The 12612-nt window shown below is 42.3% G+C and overlaps 1 protein-coding gene across 3 annotated transcripts in view; it reads left to right on the top strand.

The window, feature by feature from the left end:
- Positions 1 to 207: 207 nt before the first annotated feature.
- The window catches only part of SCG5 (secretogranin V), a 29684-nt gene continuing 17279 nt past the window's right edge, over positions 208 to 12612 (top strand). The window contains exons 1-2 of one of the 3 annotated variants that reach the window (XM_075712455.1): positions 208 to 258; positions 1549 to 1781. In XM_075712455.1, the coding sequence (XP_075568570.1) occupies positions 1568 to 1781 (214 nt within the window). In that variant the 5' untranslated portion in view covers positions 208 to 258; positions 1549 to 1567. Of the gene's footprint in view, positions 259 to 610; positions 649 to 1548; positions 1782 to 12612 lie in introns of those variants that run through there. The other 2 variants (XM_075712456.1, XM_075712457.1) reach the window with 2 other exon arrangements.

Below are 12612 nucleotides of genomic sequence, written 5' to 3'. Positions count from 1 at the left end.
CTAGGAATATGTAATATCTTATTTCTGTAACCATTAATCCGTCAGCAACCTTCAGTTTATTTTTAGACTATTGTGTTTAGCTGAAAAGGGAGACCTTGAATCCCACCCCACCCCAAGATTTGTGTCCCCTTCTTCATGGGACAAATCCGCGGGAAGCCGGCGGGGCCGGCTCTGCGGGGGGAAGGGGGCCGCGGCTGCGCACGGAGGATGCGCGGCCGCGGAGCCGCCGCCCCCGCGGAGCCGCGCCGGGAGCGGGAGGTGAGTGCGGCGCTGCCGGGGGGCTCCCGGGGGGCTCCCGGGGGGGCTCCCGGCGCCTGCTGAGCTGCCCGCGGAGCCGGGGAGGGGAGCGGGGTTACGGGCCGGCTCGCCGTGGGCGCAGCACGGAGGTGCGGGGTGGGGCAGGCAGCCGAGCGGCAGCCCCGCTCGTCTGCGTATTAACGGGGAATATTTTGCAGAAAGCGGGCTTTTTTTCGCCCCCTCTAAGTAGAAAAAAGGTGGCTCGCCTGGCGTGCAGCTCCCTGCTGCACCGGCTGACGAAGCGGAGGTGGCGGGGCGCGCCGGGGCGGTGGAGCCGCGCACAGGCGTAGTGGGGAATGTTTCCAGCATCCTCCTTTTTTTCAGCCATTTTTGCCTCAAAGGCGTTTTCAGGTGCCTTGCGTGGAGCGGTTGGAGCAGCGGAACATCTTTAAGCGTCTGGCGTGGAGAAATCGGGCAGCTGGGTGTGTTTTAAGGAAGACAAGGGGGACTTGAGGTTTTTTGTTTATCCAAGGGATTGGAAGCGATGCATCTTAATTATTCTCTGATGTGAGGGGGAAAGGAGCTTTAGGAAACAAGCGTTCCGATTAAAATTCAGCCTCTCAAAGAGGACAGTAAGTGGTGCTTGTTTTTTGGTTTGTTTGGCTTGGGTTTTGGTTTTGTTTCCCCCCCCCCCCCCCCCCCCTAATTAAACTACACTGTGCAGCTATTTAGTGAAAGGGTTTCAAGGAAAAATATGAAACCTGTTTGCTTCAGGTGGGGAAGATGATGCATATGAATTAGGAAGCCTCTTGTGTTAAGGTACAAATAAAATACAGTCGAGGTCGTTCAGCAGTTTCTAGTGATTCATTTTTCAGGCAATGCAAGAATAGAGCTTGGAAAACACAGTTCCTGGCTGAAGCGTTCTTTGCATTTAGCCCAGACCTTTATAAAAAAGCATAATAAACGGGGGGGGGGGGGGGGGGGGAAACATTCTCATTAAATGAAACAGTGGATCCATTTTGTTTGCAGTGACTGTTAATGAATGTTATGGGCAAATGCAAATCAGGAAATTGATTTTTGCAGTTTGCTACTTAATATTTTTTTCAGAAGAGAAGAACCTATCCACCCTATTCCCCTGCTCACATCCCACCCACCCCGCCCCCATTTTCCAGCTGGATAGATTTTCAGCTGCCCCTAGAAGCTGTGGTAGTAAACTGTGCAGTAGTAAGATTAGAAGTGATTTATTTCCAGCATGCGTACTGGACTTTTCTTCCACTATCATTTATAATCAAATTCCTTTCTTTTTCACAGGATAAAAGTGGCTACCAGAATGACAGCTACCTTGCTTTGTAACATGATATTTCTGCTGGCATTTGGATTGGCTTCAGCTTTTAGCCACAGCCCTAGGACCCCTGACAGAGTTTCTGAAGCAGATATTCAGAGGCTCCTCCATGGGGTTATGGAACAACTGGGTATTGCCAGACCCCGGGTAGAATATCCAGCGCACCAGGCTATGAATCTAGTTGGTCCACAGAGCATTGAAGGTAGCTAATTTCTACTTTGAGTTATGATTAATTTATTAGTATCCTTTAGTAATAATTATTGTTTTGCATATGGATGCAGAATATCCTGAGCTTCAAATCATGGGCTTCTTCACCATCTTGTTGCCTGATCTTTGTTTTAAAATCACCATCCACCTTTTACCTTCATTTATGTAGTGATGTTGGCAGAAGAAGTAGCGGAGATTTTTAATGTACAGGCTTTGTAGGAAAAGTCATGTTGTCTTAAAAGTGTCTGGTCTCTAGTACCTCAAAACAGTGGGTTTACTAAATTCTTCCCCACTAGCGTGTATAAATATATCACATATCTGTTTCCCATGAAACAAGTGTGAGCCACAGAGCCCAAATCTCATGGATTTTTAGAAACACTTGCAGACCAGAAGAGATCAAATGTTTGCGGTGTCATGCGAGATAAAGGGAGAAACCTTATACGGGGCGTTCTTCCTACGTGCTGCAGAACCCTGTGCAGCCCTCCGTGGGACAGGATCGGTGCTGGAGCGCGCAGGGCTGCGGGCAGGGGGAAGCGGGGGTGGAAAGGACACAGGTCCTCCTCTCCCTGAGTCCGCAAGTAGCACCTCAACACTGTGGTGCTGTGATGAATGCTCTGGGCTCAGGTTCATTTTTTTGGCCAGTGCTTCTGGTCCCGCTCTGTGTGAGTAAATTTTCCTTGGAATCGGTCTTTCATAACTATGCAAACTATCTGAAATATCTGGCTCAAATGTTAGGGTATTAGGATAATGTTGCAATGTTTTGCTATTTGAATTGTAATAAACTAGCATTTATTTTGGGATTACAGCAAAAGCTTGAAGGTATGCAGTGCCAAATATTATAGTTTATGTGCGAACGTCAAAACAGGGCAGAAAGTCTCAACCCGTCTCTCAGAATTAAACCAGTTTGACACAACATAGCACGTCTGCACAGTTCGTAAGTCTGTGCCCTTTATTTTGTCCCAGTCCGGGTGTCCAGACTGTTCTAGCCAAAGAGATACAATTGCCTTAATGGAGGCTAAGGAGAGGGTTAAAGCTGAATAGGCATTTCTACCAGATAATTGGAGACCTAAGTTCATACATTTTCTAAAGAAACTGTGATGAACATATGCTTTTCTGCAAGCTTAAATGACAGAGATCAGGCTTAAGGAGTAACATTTGGTCTGTGCCCTTTCCTCCTCCTTTATGAGTGTTTGTATGTAGAGAAATTGGGACAGACTGGTAGAAGTGAGTAATTTTACTCTCCAACTCCCTCTTTTCCCCAGATTTTTTTTTTTTTAAAAAAAAAGCTTAGAAAAGATAAGCAAATCTGGATCTGTGAGAAATATTTCATCTCAGCTGTTTGCCATTACTTTCTAATTACAATGTTAGCAAAACCAGATTAATAATCTCTTCTTTTAAGCATTGAAACTTTTCTGGTGCTTCTGAGACTTGCATCATACTAGTTCTCCAGTCATCCATACAGGCTTCCACGAAAAGCAGCTTAGACAAACTTTTTTCCTTTCTTTTCTCTTCCTTTTTTAAATAAAAATACCTTCTGTGTATATAACAGAATAAAACTGAAAGGTCATAAATCCAGTTTATTTATCGTATTTAACATTCCCCTATTGATCAGATGAGGATGAGTCTCATTTTTTCAAGTCTACCATGGATATTTAAGACCCTATTTGGGAAATTTCTGCAAAAGCAAAAGAGCCTTCTGAGGTGAACGCTATCAATCAGTGTAGAAATAGGCATGCAAATCAGACCTTCATGTCAAACATTGCTTTTCATAGAGTGATTTGTGGTAAGTTTTTCAGATAGTAATCACTTGCTCTTTCTTTGGTTTCTTGTCGTGATATGTGTCAGTCTATAGATAGACATCTCTTCAAGTATCTGATTACAAACTTCAGCTTAAGAAAGTGTTGATTCCAGTTACAAGATTAACACGGTCTTACGTAATTCTACACAATGTTTTTTCATACTGCCTTTTTGAAAAGTAAGTGTAATTCAGTAAATTTTCACCATGAGTTTATCTTTAAATATAGACCATGAATTACAGGATAGCTAATCCAACAAAACTTGCGTTTCATTCTGAACCAGTGATTTTAACTGTTACATTGTGAAAGACTTCAGAATTTAAGATCCCAATTACTAATCAGTTAATAATGCTCCGTTTCATCCTGTTTGCATATTTGTTTTTATGTAATTTGGGGAAAAACTTGCATAATGGGTTTGACTTTCTCTTAGGTGTCTACTTAGGAAACAGAACTGCTAAAATGGCGGGTAAGACACTTACTCAAAACAGTCTAGTTCTGTAGGAGATTCCCATACATAATGCTTCCACATATGGTATCTGCCTGAAAAACTGCAGTTTTTACCATTTTCCCCACAGTCTGCCCACTACTGGGTTATTGCCAGGGGACTGACATTCCTGACCTCCCAGTGGCTCTGGTCAGCTAATGTTTTCTGAATAAAACAAAATAGGAACTAGATTCGGGCAAGGCGAGGAATGAGGACAGGAGGCATTTGAATGAGGACACCCATGAGGCATTGACCTGTTATGGGCAGATTAAATGTAATGCTCAGTATAGTAAAAATATTGTGACCTTTCTGAACTGGGGCTTTTTTTGGTTGGGCGGGGCGGGGTGGGGTGCGGCACTGGATCTTACACACATATTTTGTGAAATTCCATCACATGATGTAGAAACAGGATTTCCTTAGAGGAGGAAGCTCCAATCTCTGCTCTGCTAAACAGACCTGCAGGACTTTCTGGAAGAATGTGTCTGATGATGGTGAGCTCTTACAGCTTGCTTGTGTCTCAGATACTTCTTGGCTAATGTGCAAGGAGGTGAACTGAGCAGCGCAAGAAACAGTGTCATGGATCAGTGTCATGGATTGTAATGTTTAAGCAAAAAAACCTGTGCCTGTAGCACAGGTGTTGGCTGGCAGGAGTATTGAGGAGGATTGAGAGAGAGGACTTGTGATTGATGTTCTTGGTGGTATCCGTATGATCAATAAGTAATTTATGGTTAAATTATGAGCTATAGAAAAAAAAACTTGTGTGTTTTTAGAGTACCTCAGTACAAGGTTTCAGATTCTGAAGGATTCACCTATAGGCTTTCCACAACATAATTACACTGCTGTCACTGGCTAATAATTCTGTGTGCTTAAAAAAATCTACAAGAGAATAGAAGGGAGAACTGAGGGGGAAGAGAAGAAAGAGGTTTAACAGTAATTGGAATACATCACAGCAAAATAGGGTTCTCATCCTAAATACCACCATGGCAAAGTGGTAATTCACTGACTACTATCCTGAGGCTCTGTCTTCATTGGGGATTTTTGCCTGAAAGTAGTGGAGGGTAGAATTGGGTATGAAACCCTTATTATTTATGAAATTCTGAACTGCCCAGGAGTGTTGACTTTCAGCCATTTTTCAGACTGTAGGTTGCAGTGACCTACTGTAGGTTGCAGTAATCCAGGAAACAACGTAAACAGTTTAAAACCTGGTTCATCCCATGCCAGCATCTTCCTCATCAACCCACTGACTGTTCTAGACTGCGTCTGTTTCTCATTTTGACCAGATATTGCATCTCAGCATAAAAAAAACTTTATCAGTCAGAGCTTAATAAATTTAGTATGTTCCTACAGAAAAATGTTTTACTTAACAAAATGTTTTTGTCAGAAATTGCCCCAGCAGCGTAGACCTGCAGCAGTGTTGATGGCTGTGGATGCCATCAGCTTCAGCTGAGGCAGGATTCCAGAAGCACCACTGATTTTCACAAGGCCAAGATTTCACCCGTTAACATGAGTGCACTTGCAAATGAGGTGCTGTCAGGAAAAATTAATTTCTGTGGCTTTGGAATTTGGAAACAAATGTAGGCCACCATAATATAGACAAGTTTATACTAGCAGCCTGGTTATAATGAAATGTTTGCAAATTTGAGTGATTATTATAATAACCTTTTCCAGCTGAATAAGATCTTAATAATTTTATAAGTTACAAAAATACTATTGCTGTTAGTTCATTTCCTAATTACGCCCATTTTCCATCTTGGCTATCTACATTTTTTCTGGTGTTAATCATCGTATTTTGACATTAAAATGCTAAAAAACAGAGGGTGGATGTGTTGCAAGGAACTATACGTGGTCTTCCCCCCACCCACCCGCCCCCCCTCCAAAAAAAAGCTTGTGACTGCCTTGGCTGTAGTAAGTGAAGTCACAAACTTGCTCTGTACCAAAGACAACTAAAAGGTGGACACTTTTCAGAAAATACATTTAGCAGCAAATGTTCTCTTTCCCAAGTGACCAGATAGTTTTCTTGTTGATGGATAGAAAAAAAGTACAGCTTGTTAATTGAAAGAAGTTACTGCCTTTTCTTATGTTGAAATCTATAAATACATGGGGGTTTTTTTTCTTCTCCTTCCCTTTGCATTTGTCATCACCTGTTACCTCAGGTCAAGCTGCTAAAGTAGTAGTAGACTCTAGAAGATGCCTGAAAACGAGTTTGATCTCCCAAGAAATTACTGTGAAGTTCAAGCTGTGAGTAATCCGAGGTGAGCTCAGAGGTCCAGAGGACTGTGAGCGTGGTGGCTTTTCTCTCTTGGTGCCAGTGTGAGTGGCCTGGGGAGGGTGGCTTCTCCGCCCCAAGCCCGCAGGGAGGTGCGGAGGCGGCGTGACTTGCCTGGCTCCTTTGCTAGGGCTCTGTTAGCTGAGTGGAAGCAGTTCACAGGGTAAATATGGCACAAAAATGGGAATTTGCTGGCTGATTCCCTGTACTTGTGTGCCGCAGCCGGCAGATGGTGCGTGGCATGTCAGCGTGGCAGAAGCCAAACAGGTCCTGCATGATGAGTGTCAAGTGAAGACGTTTTTTAACACCCAAGGTGATGTCTTGGGAGCAGCTGACCACAGAGCAGATTTTCTTTCTGCACACCCCCGCATTCCTAAAAGTAATAAACCCATATTAACCACTTTAATTTCTGTAATAATATTTGCTCACCTTGTTAATTTATCTTTTCAGAAAGCTGTATTGGAGTCACTTAGCAGCATCTATAAAAAGAGGGGAAAACATAGAAAAGCAAACCAGGAATTTTTCATAAGTAGCTGTGTTTCTGTAGTTACTATTTAGGTTTATCACTAAAACACTGTACAGGCACCACTGGGCTATGTTCACATTTTCTATAGACAAGAAGGGGGCCGTATCTATGTTAGTAGAGGACAAAAGAATAAAATACAGAAATGCCTTCAACATTTCAAAACCATGGAAGTTATTTTTTCTGCCTGGCAGGGAGTTTATGAAGTAAGAGGGCACATGGGGTTTTTTTTCTTTCCTTGCATGTTTATATAAGTTTGTGCCAATATTTAAAGTTTTTTTTTTTTTTTTTTTAGGGGGAGGGGAAGGGAATGTGTGTATAATGCAAATTTCAGGACTATTATACCATGCATAGGAGAACAGCAAAATCTCACTTAAACACACGGGGGCACCAGTAGCTCAGCTCGGGCAGTTTATAGCACTTAACTTCATAATGGGAAATGTGATATCCCTATTTTCATTTTGCAAATATCATCGCCTTACATTTTCATTGTCTCCTGTACAGTTAAATACAACAGAAAGCTTCTTGGGTGGTTGGTTGGTTTGGGTTTGATCTGGTTGTTTCATTGTTATTTCTTAAAAACACTTCAAGTGAGATGATGGTTGATAAAGGTGCCAGAAATGACAGCCCAGAGAGTCTGAATTTTTCAATCTGCAAAAGAGGCATAATGCTGTCAACCTCAGTGACAACACTAAATGATGTCTCTTAAATCCTGATCATTTGTAGGAATAAGAAAATATGATGCCTCTTCAGGAGGCTTTTGTCTCTCCTGCAGAGACTGCTTATAGCTGCTGAGAAAAGGCTGGGGTTTATTTGATTATTTTGAAAGGAAATAAATATCGGTTTATTGTTTTAGAAAAAGGTAGTTACTGTTTGCCTGATTGAGATGATAAAACTCTTTAAGAGAGTCTGGAACATTATGCTAGTGTTTCTACTAATAACTGGTAGTTAATGACTTGTCAGCACAGAATCTGTACAAATAGCACTTTGCATGAAATTTACTGTCTGCAAAATTATGCAGATTACTCATGCATGTTAATAATGTCTGTTTTGTTTACATTTTCCTAATCATAAAACTCAGTGCTGGATTACCTTGCTGTCTGGCCTGTAACATACCTGCAAGACCGCTGCTTGTTTCCTACAAGGACAGTAAAATCTTATTAGGAAGTTGCCAAAACTTTTGCTTATGAATGCACTCAGTGAAACCAGTGCAGAAATTACATTTGCACTTGTTTGCTTTTGGGCTAGTGTGTGCTATGCTTATACCAGAATGCATTTGGACTTCCTTGGGCGACTAGAAGTAATAACCATTGATACATGGGAGTATGATATCTGGGGGTCAGCAAACATGGCAGTGTGATGGCTGTGTCCTCTTTGCTCTAGTTTACATCCTCTGTGCCAGCATCCGGGGGTAACAGTGTAGGTAGTCCCGGGGCTGGCAGCGTCCCACTGGGCTGGGGCAGACCTCCCCTAGCCAATGCTGCTGCTTTGGGGCCACTTTGTAGTGTCAATTTAGTGCCAAGAGACCACACGATCATTTGGGATTTGGATTATGGTATCTGTTCTATAGAGAAAGTCCTGCTGCAGTTAAGACATAAAGTTACATTCACATTGGGACTGCTTTTGCTGAAGCACACATGACTTTAATCAAATGCTGTGTGGTGGGCCTGACATTTAACAAACAAAATCAAACCCCAACATCACTCTACTTGTCTCTGCTTTCAGGGGTGGTTTTTTTGCAAATTGCTGAAATAGTCCAGGAAATATGATTTCAAAATTTAATATGGACATCTCAAATTTGTAACATAAAATGAAAAAGGTAAAGCTGCCCTTTTTTAGACATTAATATGGTAGACATCTGAATTTGTATAGATCTGACTAAAAAAAACCCTATCATTTTCTTTGTGTTTTATTCCCCAAATTGTATTGTCAAACGTAACCAGAATTTGAGTATCAGGCAGTGATACATGTCACGAGAGGTGATTTAGAATGCTAATTCCTGAATTTAAAAGCTAATGACAGTGCCAGATGACCCTGCCAAATGACAGTGGTGGTTTACAGTGGATTTTCTTTATCTGAGTACGTAATCTGGCACAGCTCTGTGAAGAAATTGCATGTAAAACGATTATACCTGTAACTCCACAAACAGGAAAATAATGAGGTGGTATGACTTTATTTGTCCTTCATTAAAGACAAGTGTTTGAAAATTGGGCCCACAATATCCTTGCTTCCATATGAGTTTATAAGCCATGACAAGCAGTGAATAATAAAGCAGCAAAGCTGGTGTTTGTGTTGCTATGTGGAGGTGATATGTGTTGCCTCAATGTCCCTCTTGAGGAGCAAGGGCAGGATCCACCAAAGGCTGTGGGTGTTACTACCGTGGGCTCTGCCACTTCTGAATTTCGGGAACTGCCCTTCCTCGATGCCCTCCTGCTGCAGGAGGTGCGCAGGCACTACTCTTGTCTCCTCGGCGTGTTGGGGAGAGGCAGGGAAAATTCTCAAAACTAGCGTGCTCGTCAGAGAAGTCAGTCAGTGGGGAGCGTAAGAAGAAAAGTGTATTAAACCCTGTTTCTCTCTAGATCTTTTTTATTTGCATGTGGGTCTGACTGCGGGACCTATTTAGATTTGAGACTTTGAACCTTTTCTTGAAACAACGTGCATACAGCAGTCCTCTTCTTGTGGCTGCAGGAGGGAGTGCAGGTGTCACATCGCTCTTCTGAGGAACCTAGAAGATAAAGTGACTCCAGCTCTTAAAACCTCTCATTAACCACTGTTACGTGGTATAGACTACTGCTGCTATTCGTAAAGTCATCTTTAAAAGATGCCACCAGAGGAGAAAGCACTTTGAGATGGGACTCTTTCAGGCAAGAAAGGTGGCAGGTCTGTAGGGATTAAGAATTAAGTAGATTCTCATGTACCTAAAGATAATTAATCAATTAGAATGGGATTTGTAGCCACGATTATTTTTTTGGTACATGTTACTAGAGGGAAATAATCCAATAAGAGAGGTAAGAAACCTGAGGAGGAGAGGGAATATTATAGCTTCTGTATTGCCTGATGCTTTATAGTCATTCTGTTTTCTAGTGTTGGCAGTTGGTATATAGAAGTTTAATATGAAACTGTAAAATTTTATCTAGCAATGGAATATGGTCTATAAGTATTTAAAAATCTGCCAGGGAAGATCGGCCAAATTATGATGAGCTCTTGTTTTCAAAGATTTTTTTCCTTCCTTGTCTTTCACACGCATAAAATAAATCCTTGGGCGCATCAGTTAGAATTTATACCTTTTGTAATTGTTCTCAAAATCATGTGCGTTTCCCCTGCTCCCATCTGAATTTTAAATTAACTTGCAGTAGGAAAAGCTTTTTAAATTTATTTGGTTCTATGAAAAGGTATTTTAGAAGTCTAGACAAAGAAGAGATTCTTGCTTTTTTTTGATTGTGGTGGTGTGTGCAGGAGATAGGATCTCTGGCACGCGCCAGAGCTTTCCAGAGCCATTCTCTCTGTGCTTCCCGTCGTGCGTGCTTTCAGCAGTGCCCTCGCAGCTGCTGCGGGGATGAATGAGAAGAGGAATGTTCTCAGCCGCTGAACAGGAGGGAGGAAGAAGCTGTTTTCTCCCTTTAGGATGTTTGAGATCAGGTTAGCTGGCCCGAGTCCCTCTTGCAGCGCCAAAGAGCAGCGTTGGGCTTGGTCTTACCTGGCAGGGCTCTTCATCTCACAGCTCTCTTGCATCTTCATCACGTGCCAATGCTTTTATTTGAGTGCCAAGGAAACTTCATCTTGACTCGGGCCATGTTGGCAGAAGTTTTGAATAGGAAGGCCTCTGCTTTTGGAGTTGTGAGGTTATACCGGCTCACCAAAGCAGACTTGGGAGCCTTGTAGCCCCACACTGGTATTGTTCACTGTGAGGTCATTTGGGGGAGTTAGAAAATCTGCCCTGATGGCAGCTGTCAGACAGGCATGCGAAGCTTTTAAACACTTCTGTTGAAGAACCAGCTGGGACTTGAGCTGTCTGCATGGAAAATGGAATTGAATGAATAGGAATGGGGAAAATGAACAGGAAAATTTTGTGAAGTTCAGTGGAGCAGTAGACAGAAAACACGGTCCTGTTGCGGACAGTTCTGGTGCCTCCATGCTTCACATTACAGGAACGAAAAGTAAAGTATTTTTCTATGAGTGTGTTGACATTGATGGAGCATCTGGGCTTCTCATGCAGCTGGTGTCAATGCCAGTGAAGAAAGCGCTCCAGTCTTTCATTGGCACGTTTACATTTATGGGATTGAAATAGCGTCCCATCCCTTGTGGGATAAAGTAGGTCACTGGCTTCCTTTTGTTGCCCTGTTTCACAGCGCCATGCGCTGCACATGTGGTCATTAGCAAGGCAAGGTTACGGCAGCTACAGGTGTGTGTTGTTTGCTGGACGTGCTTTCCCTTGACTCTGCTGACGCATGGTAGCTGGAAGTCGGTGTGGCAGAGGGGGCAATGGCCCGTTGCTGCATACTGCAGGTTGCACCGTGTTTGTAAAAAGGGTAAGCTTATCCACACGGTGAAGTGCGAAAGCTTTCTGCTCAGGCTGAAGAGCAAATTAGTATAGTCCATTAGAAGACTGTGGCAACCAAAGGAGGCATAAGAGATTGCTTTTGTGCTCTGTCAGCAAGTGAGCTGCTGGATTTTTTTTATTGTGTGTGCACTTTGAGTAATGAATAATAATGGCATATAAGCTACTGTTATAAATTTGTTGTGAGGCATGGGCGTTACTTTAGTCCTAACCATTTCACAATAAAAGCATTTCATATCTTAAATATTTGTACTGTTTGTAATTAAAATATGGGATAAAATGGAATTATTCACTAAAAGCAAGGTCAGTAATTGTGTGATGTGTGTGCTTAAGGCTTTAGAAAACACATTGGAAGGAATTTGTCCCTCTGCAGAGAAAAAGAAAATTAATCTTTATAGTTTTAAGAAACTTTGTGTCATTAAGGAGAAGACAAGCTGACTCTGGAATCTGGGATGCTTGAGTATGTATAGCTGTAGTGTTCTTGGGTTTCCGGAGGCATGCTCTTGAATGGTTAAGGAAGCTGGCTAGGTTTGCATTTTTCCGTTCTTGGTTCTCCTATGCTCTTTCTCCTTCCCTATTCTCTTATTTAGCAGCTTCTGTGAAATACAGAAAATGTGGTCATTTATAATTTTTCCAGTGCCTCTGATTTCCTGATCTTAATCAATCTCAGCAACGGGGATAGGACTCTCTAGGATCAAGCTAGCCGAAGACGCATGGGGGAAATGGCACTGGGACTGTAAAGCTTTTAGCGATGTTAGAAAGGGTAAGGAAAATGAAAATACATTTTTTGCATTCAGGATTTTTTTGACAGTTTGAATTAATGAGATTACATGGTGGGGAGTCTTGCAGATAATAATGGAAAGGAAAAAGGAAGTTAGTGGATGGTGTCCCACTTTAAGATACAAGAGCACCAGAAAGCACTCTGCCAAACTTGCCTGTGATTAGGGATGAGACATCACTTTTGAATGTGACAGCGACACAAAGGCAGATACTGCAAGGTGACTGGGGAAGGAAGTGCAGGGTAGTATGGAAAGCTGTCACAGTGAAAGGAAAAAGAGCTATGTTCTCTATTCAAGAGGACACACTGGAAATAATTTTGAAGATTTCCCGGTGATAAGAGCTAATAGTCTAGATTAACAAAAGATCTTGCAAAGTAGCAAAGATGGTGTTGCATCTCTGATTAATATCTATTTACTCCC

The sequence above is a fragment of the Pelecanus crispus genome, chromosome 6, assembly GCF_030463565.1.
Source record: "Pelecanus crispus isolate bPelCri1 chromosome 6, bPelCri1.pri, whole genome shotgun sequence".
NCBI lineage: Eukaryota > Metazoa > Chordata > Aves > Pelecaniformes > Pelecanidae > Pelecanus > Pelecanus crispus.
Note: the sequence above shows the minus strand (reverse complement) of the source record. Positions and strands in the feature narration are given on the sequence as shown.